General features: G+C 43.5%; 1 protein-coding gene across 1 annotated transcript; it reads left to right on the forward strand.

Moving 5' to 3' along the window:
* Positions 1–5139: 5139 nt before the first annotated feature.
* On the forward strand, positions 5140–19293 carry PPP2CA (protein phosphatase 2 catalytic subunit alpha; the record flags this gene model as incomplete). Its single annotated transcript, XM_079542387.1, has 7 exons — positions 5140–5241; positions 16296–16505; positions 17005–17178; positions 17344–17433; positions 17885–18046; positions 18497–18615; positions 19221–19293. 7 exons carry the CDS (start codon positions 5140–5142, stop codon positions 19291–19293), a joined length of 930 nt encoding a protein of 309 aa, XP_079398513.1.
* Between the last annotated feature and the right edge of the window lie 933 nt (positions 19294–20226).

Raw genomic sequence — 20226 nt, forward strand, 5'->3', positions numbered from 1 at the left:
ACATTTTCTTGCTCCAATCCTTTCTGCAGTTGGTATAGTTTAATTCTCCAGCTGCTTGAGCCAGATGAAGGTCAATAGGATGGTCACTGTAAGGTAGCATTAACTGAAGAGTAAACATCTGAGAGAGGAAAAAAGAAAAAAAAGCATTGGCTACAATGCAGAAAATCTCCCTCATTCACTCAAATAAATAGGCTACAGAATGACTACAGCGGGTAGGTGTTGCCTGTCTTAAGTGTAATTGGAACTTCAGGACAAGAAAAAGAATGACAGGATAAAGGTAAGAGTCCTTTCTGTTGGCTGACCTGCACTGTGTACTTCTTCCCCATTATCACAGCACTTCACAAGGCCACAGTCAGGCACAGGTAAAATATCTCCGAGTTCAAGCTTAACATTCTTAGATCTGCAGGAAGGGTACTCAGTTCTCCTGGATTTATAGGCATTTAATAGAATTGTAGCCTCATTCCAAATAAAACAAACCTCATTACAGAGCTGAAGGCTCCTGACCTACATTAGCTAGGTGCCTTCTTCTGGATTAGTTTCCACATTTTTCCTTAAGTCTGTGCACCAAGATGAGGAGAGAAAAAGCATCCTGCATTGGCTCTAGTCCTAATTCAGTTGTCACATTGTGTGAGAGATCTCAGAAACAAGCAGAGCAATCCTCTGCTGTGATGTTGAAACTTGGGAAAAAAACAACACAAGCACCTCTTACAAGTCCTGCATTTTTTGGATTCTTAAAGCCAATCATTTAGAAGCCAGAGACAGTGATTACTCCATAGTATCCTGGCACAAGAAGCAAAGATATAGCAATAAAAAGCTTGATTCGCATCTCCATGACTACTGATTGTGTGCATTAATAATGTGTTGTGTTCCTGAGCGCTTAAACATCGTTTATAGAAATAAAAGACTCAAGACAAGGAGAGCTTTCCCAAACAGAATACTTGTGATGCGAGTTGTGCTGATCTGAGCGCTGACAGGAGCACCAGAAAGCCTCAAGTCCTCTGGCAGAAACTTAGCACGGCACTTCACAGATGTTTACAGTATTGGTTTAAGAGGAAGGAATTTAAGCACGTCCCCAAGTATCTACTGAACTTGACTCTAAATGCTTTCATCATGTTTGGCAGGTTACTCAACTGCTGTCCCCTCAATGGGGCTGAAATAATGTCTTTGTCTACCTGGCAACAGTGGCAAAGTGTCTGTCCTGGCAGCAGCATTTGCAAAGTGCCCTAAAGATTTTCACACCTTACGAGGATGTGCAGCATCTTCAGAGCTGAGGAAGAGCCCGGCTGCGTGCCCAAGGGCACTGCGAGGTGCACTCATCAGCAGTGGATGCAGCGTTAGAAGTGGAACACTGCAAAGTGTCCAACTCTCCAGAACTACTTCAGCTCTGCTAACTATTACAGATGTAATATTTGTGAATGAGCAACCCTGCCCTCGGTCTTTTGACTACAAAGTATCTGTGTTTACTGATTACTGCCCTTCACAGAAACCATTTAATGGAAGTCTTAAATGTAAGGGCAGTATTAGTATGTCAGGGATTTGTCATGCACTATATGGACTCTGGAGTGAGTCAAACATAAAGAAGTTATATTTGCTCATGCTGACGTAACAAATATCTGACAAATAGCTTTTTGTCTAGTTCTCATCTTTTGCAATCATTCTGCTAAGGATCGCAAAGCTTATCTAACTGAAGGGGACCAAGGAGACAAAGAACACACTGTATTTTGTCTTGGGAAGAGGCTGATGTCTGAACACAAGATGTGTATTTCTGGCCTAATTTGATCAGGGAAGTCCATTTGCCCCCAGAGGCAGATGACTTCTACAGTGAAGCATCAACTTCTACACTCTTTGCTGAAAAAAAACACAAACAAAAGCCAACAAAACCTACACACATGAACCCAGGAAGTTAACTCTAGATTATAATCCAGAGATACCACCTTTAGATAATGTAGCATAATATTCTAACTCTGCATTTAGCACTGAAACACCATAGCAACAGACACTTCAGATATGCATTGGCATATAATTTAGATCTAGTAAAATATTCACATAGGGATAAATATGAAGAGATCTAACTTACACGTTGCTTACTCTGTAATGGCCAATCAAAATGATGTTCATTTAGCTGTGTGACGCCTTGCAATATAATTCTGCATAGTTTAAACACTGACTGATGTCTTATACTGTGAAGGAAATGCGGGAGTCACCGCAGTAATTGACAGAACAATTGCAATTGGTAACGTACACGTGAGTGAATTTGAGATTCATTTCAGGCTGTTACAGCATTAGCTTGCACTAATATAGACGGTTTTGTTAAAAAACAAAGTTGGACACTATCAGTCCGATGTGTGTAAGCACAGGCACAGCCAGCTTCAGTAGTAAGCCTTCCTAAAAAATGCCATATGACAACTCGTCAGTGACTCAGGAGCCAGGACTGCACATGGCAGTGAGGACAATCCTTGAGTCATCACAGCAGCCACACCCAGCAGATCTCCTTAGCTACAAACCACACACACACAGCAGCCTGGCACAAATACTAAATACGAGGATTATTCCGACCAGTTTACAGTTTAATCTTGCCGCGTACCTGAAGGACTGCCAAACCCCCAGCTTATGCAATGCAGCAGGCATTCTTTCATTATTCCCTTTTCCTTTGAAGGTTCTGATAACTATCTGGGAGAGAAGAGAGAAGCAACCACAATTCATTGAGCTATTGATTATGACTCTCAAGAAGGCGGAATAGATCTGACTTCTGATCCGAACGCAGCTTATAGGCTATCTGAGACAACGCAAGGATAAAGAATAGAGCTAGTTTTTTTTTTAGATTTTTTTTTTAGATGGAACTCCAATTTTTTCCCTTCTATGTGAGCACCCAGATAACTGAATCCTAAATATTGCTGTGCCAAGTCCTGAATTCTCTTCTAGTCAATGGCACAGCTTCAGCTGCAAGCAGGGAACGATGAATTCCCCACATCCTCAAGCAGTGCTTAGTTGAGCAAAGAGCTATGACTGCCTTTTCAAACAAGAAAGGAACCTTTTTGTAGCAGAGCACTCTAACACTAGGCTCCTGTGAACCTATGGCAGATTTGGGAGCCACCACTTCTGCTTCAGAGACAGCAGCAATCACTGTTGCAACCTGTAAGGAGCACTGCCCAGCACACATTACGTGTGTTTTCTCTGCACATATCAGATAAAACATCACAGGACTTCAGCTGCAGTTTCATAAGCAAGTAAGTTAAGATTTTCCTGCTGCTGAGAAGGCTTTATTTCTCCTCCTCAGCTTTTCTGATCACTCACTTTTGCTGGCAACAGAAGCGGCACACTGCAGAAGCAGAACTGTGACCAGCAACAGCCCCAGGTGGCTGCCCACCAGCTGGGAATTCCTTGCTCTGAATCACCTCTGCAAGGTGCTGAAGCACTTATTTCTCTTGAGACTAAGGCACAGAGTACTAAAATTGTTGGTTTGGATTTTTTTCTGAATATTGTGGAAAGTAAATTAAAAGAGCAGCAGTAATTAATGTTTTTTTTTGTAGTCAGGGCATAACTAACACTGATATCAGAAGGAATTCAGACTCTGGGTTTCACCAGGAATACCACTATCCTTATGAAAACAAAAGCTAAATATGGTCTTTTAAACATCTTACTATGCCAGAACAATTACTAGAGAAAATAAACTTTAACTTAGCTAGTTAAATAAGAGACAATGTTATTGCCTTATGTTCTTTCCATTTATGTGTTCAAGATTATTTGGGAGGTACTGAAGAAGCAGTGCCACAAAGCAAATTCTTGCAATTTTTTAATGAACAACACTTTTCCTTCTAGTTTTAAGGCACAGAACTACAGGCATTTGAGGATGAGCAAACCCATGGAAAGGACACTAAGGAAAAAAACTGAACACCTAAAGAAAGGCATGCAAAAAAAAAAAAAAAAAAGCACATCTTATAGGGAGAGTGTGACGTGAAGGAACTGAGACTGATGAGTGAGAACAAACATTCTTTCCCCTTTGCTCACTATTTTGTTTCTTTGCTTCAACTGCAGGCAAAGGATTTAACCCTTTCCACTCCCTGCCAGGAGACAACTGATCCCTACTAACCAGAAAGCCTTTGGTGAGTGGGTAACTCCGAAAGAGCAAATGTCCAAATTCTGATCCACTTTACTGATTTTATTTTTTTTAACTGATCACTTCACACGCTTTGGAAGTTACTGTAGGGAAATGCACATGACTAGCACCTCTGTCATTTAAGATGAAGATCACTAAAATACATATTCTGCTACAGACCACACATTCACCTTCCTTTTGCTTCTTTTTCACCACGTTATTTTTATTTCTTACTGGTACCTTTACAAAGCAGGTGCTCGCCCGCACCGAGGCCCACCAGCTCCCCGCACACTGCTGGCAGCGCACACTGCTCTCAGCCCCTCACCCCCAGAGGTTTGCAATAACCACGCTCTGAGCTACGAGTGCACGGACAGCAGCAGGCCGCGCACAATTACGAGCATTCCTCTCCCTCTACAAGACCTCAGGAAGCCAGGCACCCCGCCCGGGCTACGCTCCCCGAGGAGGGCAGCTCTACACCCCGCTCCCTCACAGCTCTCCCACCTCCTCAGGGCCGCGGGCGGAGCCGAAACGCCGCCCTGCAGAGCTGCCCACAGCCGCACCCTGGACGGGCGGGAAAACCTCCTGACCCCCGGCTCCTCCCGCGCACGCGCGATAATCCCCTCACAGTGCGCAAGCCCCGAGCCCCCCAGCTATTATGCGCCGCGCGGAGTTGCGCATGCGCAGCCTCGAGTGCCGTCGGGCCAGTCGGGCCGGTCCTGCCCATAACGCGCAAGCGCGGTAGCTCCCCGCTACTGCGCACGCGTCGTCACCTCCCATGGCGGCTCCCTCCCCTCCCCGTAGTGTAGTTGGGGCCGTGACGTCAGCGGTGGCGGCCATTACACGGGCAGTGCGAGCGAGAGAGCGGCAGAGCTGCCGTGAGTAGGGCGCCGTTTCGCCCGCCGCTCCCGTAACTTCTGCTGTGCTGCGTCTGCCGGCAGCGCGTTGTTGGGGCCTCCGGGAGGAGCGGCGGCAGCTGGTGAGGAGGAGGAGGAGGCGGAGGAGGAGGAGGGGGCGGCGGCGGCGAGCGAGCGGGTGCGTGCGGGATGGAGGAGAAGGTGTTCACCAAGGAGCTCGACCAGTGGGTGGAGCAGCTTAACGAATGCAAGCAGCTGTCCGAGGGGCAGGTGAAGAGCCTCTGCGAGAAGGTGAGCGGTGGAGCGGGGGGGAGGGCGGCGTGCGGCCGCGGGGACGGCGGTGCGGGGCGGCGGCGGCTCCTCCTGGCCGGGCGGGCGCGGAGAGGGCTGCGAAGAGAACGGCGGAGCGGTGCCGGAGCCGCGGGGCGGCTTCGCCGGGCTCTGCTCAGCTCCGCTCGGCGCCGCCCGCGCGGCCCGGTGCTGCCTCAGCCGCGGCCCCTCGGCGGGCAGCGCCGCGGCCTGGCCCCGCCTCCCACCTTTTCATCGCGTCCTAAAATGGCGCCGCTGCCGGGATCCGCGGCTCGAGACCCCCGTGCGCCGCCGGGCCCGGCGCTGCCCTGCGGGGATGGCTGAGGGCGGGCCGTGTGACACGGGGGGACGGGGCGGGGGGAGCGCGACGTGAGATCAGAGCGGGGCTCCGAGCTGCCGTGAGCCCGGCAGCTATTTTTTTTTTTTCTTCTCCTTTTAAATATAAGAGCACGCTTAGTTACGATTGAGATGGAAATTTAGGTTGACTTTGAGAGTCGTTTGTTCAGAATAAAATGGCGCTCTGTGAAATGAAGCTCGTGTCGCTGTTGATTTCTGTGGTGACTGATGGGGAATGCTGGGATCTGCAGACCAGAGTGCTGTGCTGTGTTTGTTATACAGGAAGATCTTAAAATCAGCCCCAGACAGACCGTGCTCTGAAATGAAAGGGAATAAGAGCTGTAGGGATACCTTGGTTGTATTGTCTGGTCACGCTCCAATGAATTGAATGAAATCTTCACTTTTCGAGGTTTATTATTTTTTTCCTGGAAGTTTTATTTTCATCCATCCTTCGATTGAAGGAATTGCCTTTTTTGGGGGACCTGGAAATCAATGCGTATGGAAGTTACCAACGTACATGGTTCTAAAGAAGGCTGCATGCCTACTGCAGGAAGAAATGAGGGTATTTTAAGTTTGGCACTATGCCTTCAAATACTACAGCATGTTAGTTTAGAAGCAAACTGTTTCCAGAGGACTTAGAATTAACTTGCAGGGCTTTTGGCCAGATGTGTTCTTGTTGTGTCCAAATTTCAGTTGACTGACATTCCAGCAACTTGAAATCATAACCATTAGGTATGGTTTGTGTATTTAAAACTGCGCTGCAAGCAAGTAGCAGTTTAGGGATTGTTTTCCATGTGTGTCTCCAGTGACAGCAGTCCGGCTTCTTCCTTGTGTCCTGTTTGCCATTATTGATATGCTGATTCAAGGTCTGAATCCTGGGTAGGTATTTCTAGTGAGGCTGTATGGTAATCTGTAAGAACCCAAGGAATAAATTAAATGCTTTTCATTTACTGCATGTTCTGGATAGGTGAGGAGTAGGCATACCAATAGAAACTGTACAAAAGGCACTATAGTCATGTTCATAATTTGTGTGAGAATGGAGGTGTTTTCATTTTTTTCTAATGAAGAATTGAAATAGACTTTATTTCTGGGTGAGTGTGTAGTGTTCATCACCAAAATAGATTCTTGACTCTAGGAAGGAAAAAATTGTCTTCACCTGAAATTGTCTTCATGCTTCTGACAGGTTTTCAAGGCAAGGAATCACGAGGCAGGTGGGAGTAGCGAACTCTTCTGGTGAGGCTGAAGGAATGATAAGTGATGAGTTGTGGGAATTGTTTGTTTTGATTAAGGCGTTGGAATTAGGTTACAGAAAGCTGTCTGTCCAACTGCTGTATTCTGAGATGAAAGACTCCAAAATGGGAGAGTGATGTGAAAATACCACTGAGCAGCAGCCACGCTTTGCCACAAGTTGGGTCTTGGAGCCAGCTCCAGACCAAAGGTGGCATCTCTTTGGGTAGCGTGACACTGTGCTTGAGATAAAGCTCTCTCTCTCTTACTGGGCTGCGGTCAGTACTTTGTGAGGTACATCCAGGCTGTTCGTGTTACAGAAGAATGATAACTATTGGTGGATTTACCAGGGCTTCCTGCTAGTGGTAGGTGAGGTGCTGTGATTGCCTGTGCAAGCAATTGGAAGCTGTCCTCAGAGGCCCAAGCTTTCCATTGTCCTTCCGTCCCCTCTGGTGGGTTGCTGTGTTCCCAGACGCAGGGCATTAGCTGAATTCTGTAGGTCTGCTAAGGGTCCTCATTTATCCTGTTTCCAGGCTTCCAGCACCAGCTCTCAGCAGTACTGAATTATGCATCATGTTTTCATTATTGTCAGTAGTTGCATGAATGCAATCACACCCAAAGGTTATGTTTTTCCATAAAGAACTTACATGTTAAGGATGGTGTCAAGTCTAGTTACTGTTCCGAATGGCGGGTGAAGACCCTATCAGACAGAAGCTGTCATTCCTCAGTGCACTGAGCTGTAGCTAGGATAGGGAAAAGTAATCATTCTTGTGAGAGCTTTTCCCTGTAACACACAGTTTATTAGGTGATCTTCCTGACTGGTATTTCTGGATCTTTTGAGGCTTTGTGTGAAGACTGCTGCCTGTTTTGAGTAAGATGAAGCCTGAGGGCTCTGTTATGTTTCAGTATTGATACCAAAAAGAACATAACAGCTATTTGCAAACACCATGTCAGCACAGTATCTAAATGCCATTCATGCATTGCAGTTACTCTCTAGGTGCATCCTGTGTTGTGCCTCATTCCCTCGGTGGTGGTAACTGGTAGAAATGTCTTCTAGAGCTAGGAATAATTTGTAGCCACAAACAATATCTGCTTTCATAGACTTGAAAAAAGTCTAAGTGACAATTAAATTATTCTAATGTTAATATTTTCTATTAATTTTGCTACAGCAGTGACAGATTTTTATGTGCTTTAAGTATTCCTTAAGTGTTAGCTTTGAAGGACTGTTACAAATATGTGCCTTACTCAAGTATGGCATTTATGACATTGGCCACATTTGTCCTGCTGAGGCTGAATTGTACACTGGCTGCTGTCTGTGTACAGAAGAGAAAGGAAGTCCTCTGTGGCCAGGTGAGGTTTTTTTCTGCTGCCCACTTACAAGAAGGCTGCTGTTCTTTTCCATCCTTTGTGGGAAGTGGTCTCGGTGGGACTGTTCTGATGCACAGCTCAGGAAAGGTGGGATGGCAGTCCAGAATGGAATGCAGGAGTGAGCTGAATTTGTGGATGCCATCCCCATTGGTTATTTCAGAATCTATCTCTGAGTGGAGGAGATGTCTGGGAGCCTCTCGCTGGGAAGAGCTGGGCTGTGAGTGGCTTTGAACATAGCCCCCAGTTTCTTGAAGCAGGCAAGCTGGTTGTACGCTGTGTAGCATTGTCAGGGCTCTCACTGTGTACTTCAGATGTGTTTTACTGGTAAGTGCATGGATGGTGGTGCTATCTAAAAATTTGTTAATTGAATGGAGTTCTGATATCACTAAGCCCTTTTCTAGGAGCCTTGATTGACACCTTGTCTCTGTAGCTTTTGATCTGTAACAAAGTTTGTGATCACACTTGCTATTTGGTCTGTCACCACTGCTAACTTTCCTAGTATAAGTATTTCTGGGCTGTGCTGATTTCTGGTACACTGGCTTGTCAGAAGTGGCTTTTTTTTCCTTCTGTCGTCTGCCACCTTTAACACCAGGTCTTCCATTAGATTTTCTGAGACTAATTGCCAATGAGAACAAGCCAAACATGCATACCAACTGCAGCTGTACCAAATGCTCGAACTCCTTCAGCTTTCTTTAAGCGCTGTGGTTCTAGGAGGGCAGTGTGTTACTGATGCAGCTCATTTTTGGGTCAAAAGAAAAACTTGTGGTCAAAGTTCACTTCTTGCGTAGCACAGGACGAGCAAGTTTTGTGAAGCATGCTGTTCCAAGCTGCCCTGGCATCTCTGCCCCACTTCTTCAGAGGCTCTGTTTCTTTGTCTCCGCTGTATTAGCTTTGTGCAGGACATGTTGTGCGTCCCTGCACTTCTGACAGAAGAAGGGAGAAGACAGTGGAAGGCACAGTGTTTCATGTCTTATTTGCTACCACATTGGCTTATGGAGTCAGTAAAAAAGAAACTGCTGCAGGCAGGAGGGCCCTCTTCAGTTGTTTCAATGAGGACGGGAGGACAGGAGAAGGCTGGAGACTCCTTTGTTACTGCCTATTGAATTTACTTGAGGATTGAGCTGTTAATGCTTCGATCTCTGGGAGAATTACAGAGTGAGAAGGTTTTTGTGACATTTTAATGACTGCTTTAGGTTATTGTGGAATGCTTTCACAAAGAAAGATGCTTTCACTCCCAGTGTTCTTACGATAGCGTTAATATAAAATGGAAAGTGTTCCCGTGCACAGAAGATATTTGAAGTGTCAGCCTTGCCAGCCTTCTCACCTAGTGCTGATTACAACACTTTGGTTATGTGTATGAGAAATCTGTCTTCTGTGCATCGCTTCTTGTAGTGCTAACAGCTTTCTCTTTGGTATTCTGTGAAATTGAGTTGTGCTGCTGTTAGTACTTCTTTCTTTTAATTAGTTTTTACTCACCACATTCATTGTAATCAGATGGAGTGAAAGATATTCCAGTGTTGTCATTTTGGGCATAGCTTAAAATAACAGAAGTGAGTGTTAGTAAGTCAGAGCAAGTTTGTACTTGAGTTTCTACGGTGTAAGGATAACGACACGGACAAGACTGTACATTGATGTCCCTTTGCAGATCTACCTCTGGTAAAGCTGTTGCCTCCCAGGATCTGATGACGGTGCTGCTCTGTGATTGCTCCCAGGCTATGCTCAGTTAGTCATCATGGATGCCTTAAGCAGTGTAATGACCTTACCTGTCTGGCTTTGGCATGAGTTATGGAGGGCTTGTGCAGATGGCTCTGCTGAGAGGCTCCAAGGAGCAATGATACAATTTCCCTTCTCACTTAGGGACCCTTAAAGACTACAGCAGCATTCAGTAACACCGTTGTTGCTGTAGACTTCTTTCTTTAGGCAGTATGTTAAGCTGGAAAAGGCAGGTAGTTTATTCCTGGCTAAAGAATAAATACCCAGTTGAGCAACTCTCCGACGTTTCTGCAGGGTATGTAGGAAGTACCTTCCAATGTAGGTGTTGAATCCTTGCTCACTGGTTTTGAAGTACATATTTTCAGTAGGACACGTGTCTGCCCAGCCAGCCAGCTGATACCTGACTGCATTTGAACAAGAAGTTTGAAAATCCTACGACTCTACCGCCATCAGTTTAGCTTCACTTATCAGACCCACTGGTTTGGGAATGGCTTCAACCTATTTCTTTTTTTCATAAAAAATGAATTCAGCTTGCTACTATGGGCAGGGCTGAAGGCAGTCTGTATCATTGATCAGCTTCATGCATTATTACTGTTACTCTTTTACTTGGATCTCCAATACAGAGAGGGACCCATCTGGTTTTCCTAATTGATTTGGCTTCTTGTTTTTTTTTTTTTTTTCCTAGATTATTTAAAATTCAAAGTTAAGGGCACAAAGAAAGCTTGAATATTGTGAAATGATTATGATATTGAATTCTTTTGGGGATGCCCCTTCCTGTCCTCATTTTCTCCTGGTCCACTATTGTTACTTAAATAGCACTTCCTCTTCTCCTAAATCTCTCTCCAAGGGAAGCAGCATTCTTTTCAGTTACTATGAGATATGTACAGCTGCTAATGATTTTTGCAAATTGAGGTTGAAGGGAATATCAAGACTGTAGAAAGTGTCAGTCATTGTTGTGCAGTATGAAGGAATAGAGAATTACTTGGTAAAAGTTTACTGCCTGTACTCATTCTTACAGACCTTCTAGAATTCTTAGGAGAAATAAAGTGATTGTCTCACCTAATCTCACATGCAGTGCTGGCATTAGGATTCATATCTTGGTTGGCCAGCATCTTGTGTTTGTTCAGTTACTCTTCTAAGCAAATAGCAATTGCTAAGAGTGAGGCAGCAGTAGTTGCTCTGCTGTAGTGGCAAAGAAAGGTACCTAGCTTTGTGGTGAAATATTAAGCTGGTTTCTACTACGCTTTTTGAGTTAGGTGTCTGTAGTTTGCTTACGTAGTCATTGAGATGGCGGCCGCTATTCTTTTGTACACTAAATACAACTTCTGAGTTCATTTGTTAGTTCTGTTTGCCCAGCCCTGAGAAAATTAAGGGCCATAGATTTGCAGTGGGTTGCTTGTGACACGCATTGCCAGGAGCTGCCCTGCGATGGAGCAGGCATGCTGCTTCCTTCACCTAGTTCCAAACCTCCAGAATGTCTGCAGTGGGTGACATTAGCAGTGGGGGTATTGGTGGTGCTCACCGAGTCAGAGTAGACAGGATGCTCTTTGTTTCGGTCATGGAAGAGTATTTTGCTGCTGTCAGTACTTTTGTGTTGGATGGAAATTCTGTTTTTACTTGCTGTGGAATACTAAGTAGTTAAATGTTAATTGAGAGCTTTGAATTTTAATTTTATTTTTGCATATGCATTCACATTGAACTCCTTAGTGGATTCTGAAGTTCAGAATTAAGCAGGTTCCCTTTTGTGCTGTGTAGTCTGACTGCTGTCGTAGCATCTTCACAGGTGAATGATATCAGAGGCCTGATGTCTCTACTTTTGTTTAAAAGGTCAGACTGTAAAAGAAAACCCCTTTTGCTCTAAAAGCAGCCCACGTTTGATTTGGGCATCTTTCCTCTGCAGGTAGGGACTGGGAACACTGGGAGGAAACAGAAATGCCTTTATTTTGTAGAAGAGCTGCTGACTTTGCACGGAACTGGGACCTCTTCCAGGCGGTGATGCTGGCTGGCTAAAACCAGCCTTCATCCCAATTAGCTGATCATTGTGGCTTTAGTCACATCCTGTGCATGTTGACGGCAGGAAGCTGTGGGTGTGGCTGAAGTCTTCGATCTCTACAAAATATCTGTGTGGTAACTACAGGTGCGTGACTTTGTCTCGGTTACAGTGGATGCCTTTCCATACAAGCTTTATTAGACAGCGTGGGGCTTACAGGTGTGAGTTTTGGTCTTCCAAGAATGCATTACGGATTTCCACAGCGACTGCAGAGCTGTTGTCTCATTAAAGTGGTGCTTATATTTCCTTTACTGAGTTAGTGTTAATCTTTTGATAAGTGCTTCATTTCGCTGATTCAGCATTGCACAGCAGTTTCAAATACTGCTTTTATGGCTCAGTGAAGCCACAGTAATGTTTCCTGCTCTTATTTTTTCTGTATTATGTGCCTCACAGAGTAGGTACTTGGTTTGAGCTATCAGAGCTTCTGCTAGAAGGCAATGATCTGAGGAGGGGTAGGCATGAAAAACAAATACTGCATGTTCTAGAAACAAAAGGGAAATTGTATACTGGTGAATGGAAGAGATTTGTTAGAAATGGACCGGTTCAGATGTGTTTTATCTCAGGTATGACGTATTCTGCTTCTGAAGCAGACTTGCCCTCAGCAGTGTGAGAGTGGCTGGGTTGCAGCCCTCGAGCTGTGAGCTGTAATCTGTGTCTTGTTGGGCAGAAATGCAGGCAGAGAACAAGGGAGATGGGAGATAGCCAGAGTGCAGGCAGCTCCTGCCTATCGTTAAATAAAATCCCGCAGATCTGAAAATCCAACCCCAATGACTTCAATAGTCACATCTTTTTTGAATTTTTTGCACCCCAGCCTGTTATAAAATGTGGTGCTTGCTTGAATCTTTGCTTTAAAACAATGGAACTAATGTTTGTATTTTAAGAATGAGTTTTTGCTGTTGTTTGTTTTTGGCATATAAGGAGGTGCTTTGTAAACAAGAAAAATACAGTGCTTTACTCTTCATTCGTCACTTTCAAAGATGTGCAGCAGTCCTGGAAGGTTTGGATCCTTAAGTTGGAGGTTTTATTTTCATCCACTAACAATCCGTTACTGTACAGTGAAAATTGTTTTCTTGTGCCTTTAAACCAGCCTTAGTTTCAGTCCTGTCTTCTGCCTCTCTTGAGTTTGCACAAGCTGCCTTTTCCCCAGAAAAACAGTTGAGTAAGCAGATACTGCAGATACTGAGAAGTGAACTCCAGCAGTGTGACTGAAGCGACGTGTGTTTGGTACGTGCTGATGGTTGGGACTTTGAGGTTGCCCTAAGGTAGCACATGACTTTCCACATTGACAGCGGTTGTGTGGGACAGATTTGGCTGAGTTCTGGTACTTTTTTCCTCGTGTCTTACAGCTGCATGTAGGGACTTGCCATTGCAGTTGCATGCTGCTGATATTGGGCTTTTGCTTCAGTGTATTGACCCTTTAGAATGTAGAATACAGCTTAAACCTCCTGTGGAGTCATGAGAACTGAAGTCCCGCAGAAGCTCAGGGGTCTCTTAATGTTAAGAGTTGTTAAGAAATGAAAAATGTCTAAGAAACAAAAGCACTGGTAAGTGCTCGAGGAAAATCTTGAATTTTGGCATTGCCTGTTTATGTAGAGATAGGCAGTGAAACCTGAATGTTTCAAAATGTTACTGTCAAAATACTGTGAAGTGTTGCACTGCCATCCCTGGCAATAGGTCACAGGGTTCTTGAAGTGGGAATCAGGGCTGCCTTCACTGCCCTGCTCCTCCCTCATCAGGCGGCCTGGTGCGGGGCTCTGCTGTGCTGGATGCTGCTGGCTGTAAGCGTGGTGGCTGCTGGTGGCACTTCCATTCTGCTGAAGAATGTGACTGAGCTAATAGCATCGTCATGGCTCTGAAGGAAGGGATCAGTCAATGGGGAATGAAACCAAGTAAGATTGCACGGGCTGGTGTGTGTCCTGTACCAAGCTGGAGTCACCCGTGCTTCAGTGATATTAGTAACAGCTTGACTTCGTGAACCTTGTTGTGAAATTGTATTACATCTATTCTTGTCTTGCCAGCCTGTGTTTCTGTAATGTCACAGTGTGTTCCAACAGTTGTGACTGAAAATGCAGAAACAGGGTACAGCTGATGGTTTTTCCAGTGTTATTTTCCACTTCCAACTCTCCTGAAGCTCTTTTTTAGAGACTCGTATACTGCTTAAGCAGTTCAGTGTATGCCATTGCTAATGCTGGGACATGAGACTGTAAATGGGCTGAGCAGGTCATAAGTTGGTATTTCATTAAACTTGCTTCAAGAACATGAAAATATGTAGATGACTACACCAGCATCCTTTTGCTGCAGGATTTAAATGGAGATGGCTGTTTTGCAAGTTGACCTGGAACCGTCTTTTTCTATCAGCGTGGCTGTCTGACTTACCTGTGTGCTCGGTTGTCTGCATATCTGAGTGATTTCATATTTCAAAAATTGAGGAAGCGACAGCTCTTCAGAGAATGATGCCATTTTCATCTCAGTCAGCATAAAAGTTGCATCCCTTTGATGAAAAATGAATGCAGCATTCCTTGTGTGATGCTTCCAGTGCATTACGAAATGGCATTATGGCAGTAGAAAGTGTTCTAATTAAAGAATGCTTTTTTGTATTGAAGTGCTATAAGTCTCTGTAACTTTCTCTGTCAAAGGAGAACTGGGATGGGTAATGCTTCTGACTGTAGTGGTGTATTAGAGGAGGCTCGGGCTGTTAGAACACCTCCAGAACACCTGGTGAGTGTCACTGCATTAAAATGAACTTAAGTCAGACTATCTTAAAATAAATTGATGTTTTTAGCATCTACCACAAGCCACCAGTGACCATCTTTGGCACTAGGCACAGTGAGTGGAAACTCGTGTGACTTGACTTCTGTTGTCAGTAGGTCTGCAGAGTAATTTAACTTTGTTACTCATGGTTTTCAGTATCTCAAGCAGTGTTGGGCAGGGTGCTGAACCATGACTGCATTTTGCATTTCTTCCTAGTGTTGAATGGAATCTTTGCATCTCCGTCATTAAAGTGTGTGTTGCTGGCCATTGGTGTTTGAAATGGTTGCTGGGCTGGGCAGCTTGGATAACGCCCAGGAGCAGAGGGACCACGGCTGGGGGTGTCCATCACTGCCAGCTGATAGCTTCACAGCTAAGTGGGAACGTGGACGGAGCAGCATGCTCCTTAACGAGCCTGGTTCTTGTTGGACCAGGTATTTAACCTCTTCTTTAGATTTTAATTTCAGATATTTCATTCCTAACTTTCCAAATCTGCTTTTCAAATGGTGGTGACTTTTTTTCTTTCTACAATGTCTCAAAATACTTCTCTGCTTAGCAGAAAGTCTGCAAAACAAGTATGCAGCTTTAGATATCAGCTTAGGTTTGAGTTGCCGGGTTAGGTTTGAGAAAGCAGTGAGAGAAATGACCCTAAAATGAATGTGGTGTTGCTCTTCCGCCCGTCTCTTATGCTGCTGTGTGTTTCAGGGTATCTGGGATTCAGTGTGGCCGTGTGTAGGTGGTATTTAGTGCTGTTACAGTGAGTTCTGTGGGCATCATGCAGTTCTGTGGAGCAGAATGCAGTTCTCATGTTCTCTTCTTGGTAATATAATGAGGTTAAATGTATCCTTTTTGAATAGGAACACTGGTGCTTGAAAGGCGTAAATCTTAATAGATGGCAACTTGTAAACTTGCTGCTATTTATATTTCTAATGCCTCCAATACTCCCTTGATTTAGAAAATAATTGTGTGTATTTATAGATTGTTGTCAGAGCAGTCACCAGCAACTGGCATCGTGATGATCAGATTGAGGAATTCTGGCAGCATTACCTTTTTGATGCTATAATTAGTTGTGCTGTTTGTAGGAATTACCCTTGTCAGCAACTTGTTTGTGCAAAACTTTGGGGAAGAAAATGAAGAGAGCAAAAGTCCGCTTCTTTCTTCAGCTTATAAAGGGCACATCTGTGCGTACTTACAACACACACAAAGTTACTGTGTGGTTGGTAAGAACTGTGAATGTTGGTTGAGTTCTTGCATTTGCTTCAGGTAGGATCTTCTGCTGTATACAAAGAGATGCACACGTGGCAAACTGTCATCCAGCTTCTGAAGCAAGACATCTGAAGTGTGGGGGGGGGGGGGGGGGGGGGAAAAGGCCCAATTCTTAAAAAACAACAAAAGAAAAACACCCGAAAGTTTTAAAAAGTCTTTGCATGAAGCCAAGTTTTGCAAGTAGATGAGCTCCTATTCCATGTGCTTCAGAGAAGGACGAGAGTTCATAAGAAGGGCAGGTAATGTGGTAACGTTGCAGATAGTGGAGCATACGGTGAGTAAAAACTGCTCACAGGCAACCTTACGACTTCTTTGTTTTTGCTTTTAGGCTAAAGAAATCCTGACAAAAGAATCCAACGTACAAGAAGTGCGATGTCCTGTCACAGTGTGTGGAGATGTGCACGGGCAGTTTCACGACCTCATGGAACTCTTCAGAATTGGAGGCAAATCACCAGACACAAATTATTTGTTTATGGGGGACTATGTTGACAGAGGCTATTACTCAGTTGAAACAGTCACGTTGCTTGTAGCTCTTAAGGTAATTTTTCCTCTGTACCATCCAGTATAAAATGTATAGTAACTGTCCTGACTGCATTTGATATCAGTACGAATTTACTGCAAGGGTTTATAGGTACAAAAACTGAAATGTTGGCTGTGTTGTCAAAAATATTTTTTACAAACCTGTAAAGATGTAGTATTTCTCAAAAGCCTGGATAACTTTGTCTAAAGGGAGCTGTGCATTTATTTCTATGTTTAAATGTGGATGCCGCAGTCTTTAAAGATGTGAGATAACAGCTTAGTGCACAAGGGTAGTGAATTCCACTGCTAACAGTGGATAAAACCTGTACTTCATCTCAAGGCAACTGAAGACTGGCATCATTTAGCTGGGTTTTTTTTTTTTTTTTCCTTTAAGGTTGTAATTTAATTTGTTCTTATTGCTTAATTAGCACATTATGGGGAGGGGAAGAGAAGCAAATGGTGGTTTTGGGCAGTGCATGTTGTCGTGCCCCTAACATGTCTTCCACTGTTGTGTTCAGGTCCGTTACCGTGAACGTATCACAATTCTTCGAGGGAACCATGAAAGCAGGCAGATCACACAAGTATATGGTTTCTATGACGAATGTTTAAGAAAATATGGGAATGCAAATGTTTGGAAGTACTTTACAGACCTTTTTGATTACCTTCCTCTAACTGCCTTGGTGGATGGCCAGGTAGGTTGAACTTGGACAAAGTTAAAAGTTGCTGGTTGTGAAGGGAGCTATTAACACTGCATTCAGTGAGCTCGCAGCTTGGAAATAACCTCTTGGAAATTTTTCTTAATTGTTTATACTAAACAGTTATAATAAACAATTGAGATTTCATAATGTCTGTTTCAGATTTTCTGTCTACATGGTGGCCTCTCTCCATCAATAGATACGCTGGATCACATCAGAGCACTGGATCGCTTGCAGGAAGTTCCCCATGAGGTATATTGAAGATTAATTATCTTAACTCACAGTGCAATTCATGATTCAGCATATGTTGGGCATTTTAATATATACAAAGGCAGAAAATCAGGTTCAAAACGATGTAGCAATTTGAAAATACCTGTCTTGCCTACTAGTCTTCTGCAGGAAAATTAAGGGACACATTCTTGCCTGATGTTACAAAGCAGATTTTAATATCTCAGAGGTGAGAACTGCTTCTGTGAAATTTTTTTCCATTAAAATTAACTTCCTTGTGAGTATTTTAAGCTTTAACTGCACTAACTATTGTAGCTGATAGGTGGGGTTTTGCTTACATTTTCTTTCCAAGCCTTAAAGAGATGCTGCAGTAAGCTGTGCAGGGTCATGAGAATGGACGTTGTGGCTTTTGTTCTTGCTTTTTTTTTTTCTTTTTTTGGTTCAGTTCATGAAATACTTTCCAAATCTCTTACAGGGTCCAATGTGTGACTTGCTATGGTCAGATCCAGATGATCGTGGTGGCTGGGGAATTTCTCCTCGAGGTGCAGGTTATACATTTGGACAGGATATTTCAGAAACCTTTAACCATGCTAATGGCCTTACATTGGTTTCAAGAGCTCATCAGTTGGTAATGGAGGTAAGCAGCCAAGGCTGTGTTTAAGCTGTTGGTAGTGGAGTTGTGGTGCCTGAGATGCAGACTTGGCCTCTTCACAAGGTAAAGGGATGTGTGTGGTTTCTTCTTAGTCTCTGGTTGTCCCCAGAAGTTAACCTGTAGTCATCAAAACCAGAACCCACACCTAGCTTTAAAAGATGGTCTAATTCAGAGTTGGTATTTCAATTTTTAACAACGTAGTGGAGAATTCCTGCTGTTTTTCAGTGTGCTCATCTACTGCTTACTAGGAAGGTGTTATATGCTATGGTGCAATTCCTTTTTTCCCTTTTCAGTTAAGAGAAATAAACAGCCTTAATGTTGTTTAAAACTGCAAAGCCTATGTAGGGTTTTGCACGTTGAAATTCAGTTTCATAGTCAGTTATGGGGTGCAACAAATGAACATGGTTTTCCTGAACAGTTTATTTTCCTCTCCAGGGGTACAACTGGTGCCATGATCGGAATGTAGTAACAATTTTCAGTGCTCCAAACTATTGCTACCGTTGTGGCAACCAGGCTGCAATTATGGAACTTGATGATACTTTAAAATACTCCTTGTAAGTATGCTTAAACATGAGATCCGTGTTGCACATGAGTTTGAGATTTGATCAGTGGTATTTTGCTACATTAACTACTTATGGTTTTGAGGTATGGTTTTACCCTGTGCACATTCAGGAGGTGAGGTGAGGGTGGAATTGTTGGGCTGCTGATATCTAAAAGCGTTGCAGTTACATATTGGGAATGGCTGTTGACATCTAGACATGTCATTAAGCTCATTAGATACAATAAAGTGAGAGTGTAATGAAATACTCCAGAGGTAAGTAATTGGAAAGTCAGAATACTGTCAGGTGTGAGGTAGTTATGCCCACCTGTAAGTCTAGGGGAAGAGACTTTGAATCTGGTTAGGACACTGACTTTACAAAGCTGTTACAGCAGTTTTAGCAATAAATGAGGAATTCACAAAGCGCTGTGTAAATTTCGATAATTACAGGAGACTTTTAATGTCCAGATGTGTACTGACTGGTATCTGACCAGTTTGAGCCCTAAAGCCAAGATCTGTTTCTTTCAAGTGCATGGAAGTAATCCAAAGATGAGTTTAAAGCAATTGGAAGAAATACCTGCGCGTGACTGGAATGCTGTCATTAATGCAGATGCTTTTCAGTTTGCAGTTCGACCCAGCGCCGCGCAGAGGTGAGCCGCACGTTACTCGCCGCACCCCGGACTACTTCCTGTAAAGAGTACAGAGCTGTACAGTATTGCCATGAACCATATGTTGACCTAAAGAAAACGGGAAGAGCAACAGTAACTCCAAAGTGTCAGAAAATATTTAACGTTCAAACTTGTTTTCACATGGACCAAAAGACGTGCCATATTCAAATACAAAGCCTCTTGTCGTCAACAACTGTGACCACTTTAGAATGAACCAGTCCATTGCATGCTGAAGCAACATTGTTGGTCGAGAAACCAGTTTCTGGCATAGCGCTATTTGTAGTTACTTTTGCTTTCTCTGAGAGACTGCAAATAATAAGATGTAGACATTAACACCTCGTGAATACATTTAACTTTCCATTTAGCTATAGCTTTATTCAGCATGACTGTAGATAAGGATAGCAGCAAACAATCATTGAAGCTTAAAGAACATTTTTAAAATAAGTACCAAGGCTTCATATTTGTTCTGAAACTGTTTGTTTGTTTTATTTTCAGGGAATACTGTTTAATTTAATTGTATTGATTTTTTTTTTTTTTTTGTCTGCACTCAGTTCCCTTTTCCACTCTTTGCCCAACCATATTGTCCCTTGTAATGTCTGAGCATAGTGAATTACTTTGAACAGAACTGTTTTTTTCTGTAAAACAATGTTACTGCAGGACAGAGCTGCAGTGTTTTTCATAATAAACTTGTGAACTAAGTATGGAAAAATGTCAAATTCTAATTGCATCTCAGGTCAGCTCTGGTTTAATAAACTAATGCACGGCTGGATAGGTTTTATAAACCTGGATAGAAGTTTCTACCGTAAATAATGATAAAAATGAGGTGATTGAAGTGTGCTGGAAAACTGTGACCTGAATTCTGTCGCAGGGAGATGTCTGGTCCTGTGATCTCATGTAGCTGAGAACAGAGCTCACTTATTACTGAAATGTTGCTCTCTTTTTTTCCCTCTTGGTGCTTT

This window comes from Tetrao urogallus (genome assembly GCF_951394365.1).
Source record: "Tetrao urogallus genome assembly, chromosome: 14".
Taxonomy (NCBI): domain Eukaryota; kingdom Metazoa; phylum Chordata; class Aves; order Galliformes; family Phasianidae; genus Tetrao; species Tetrao urogallus.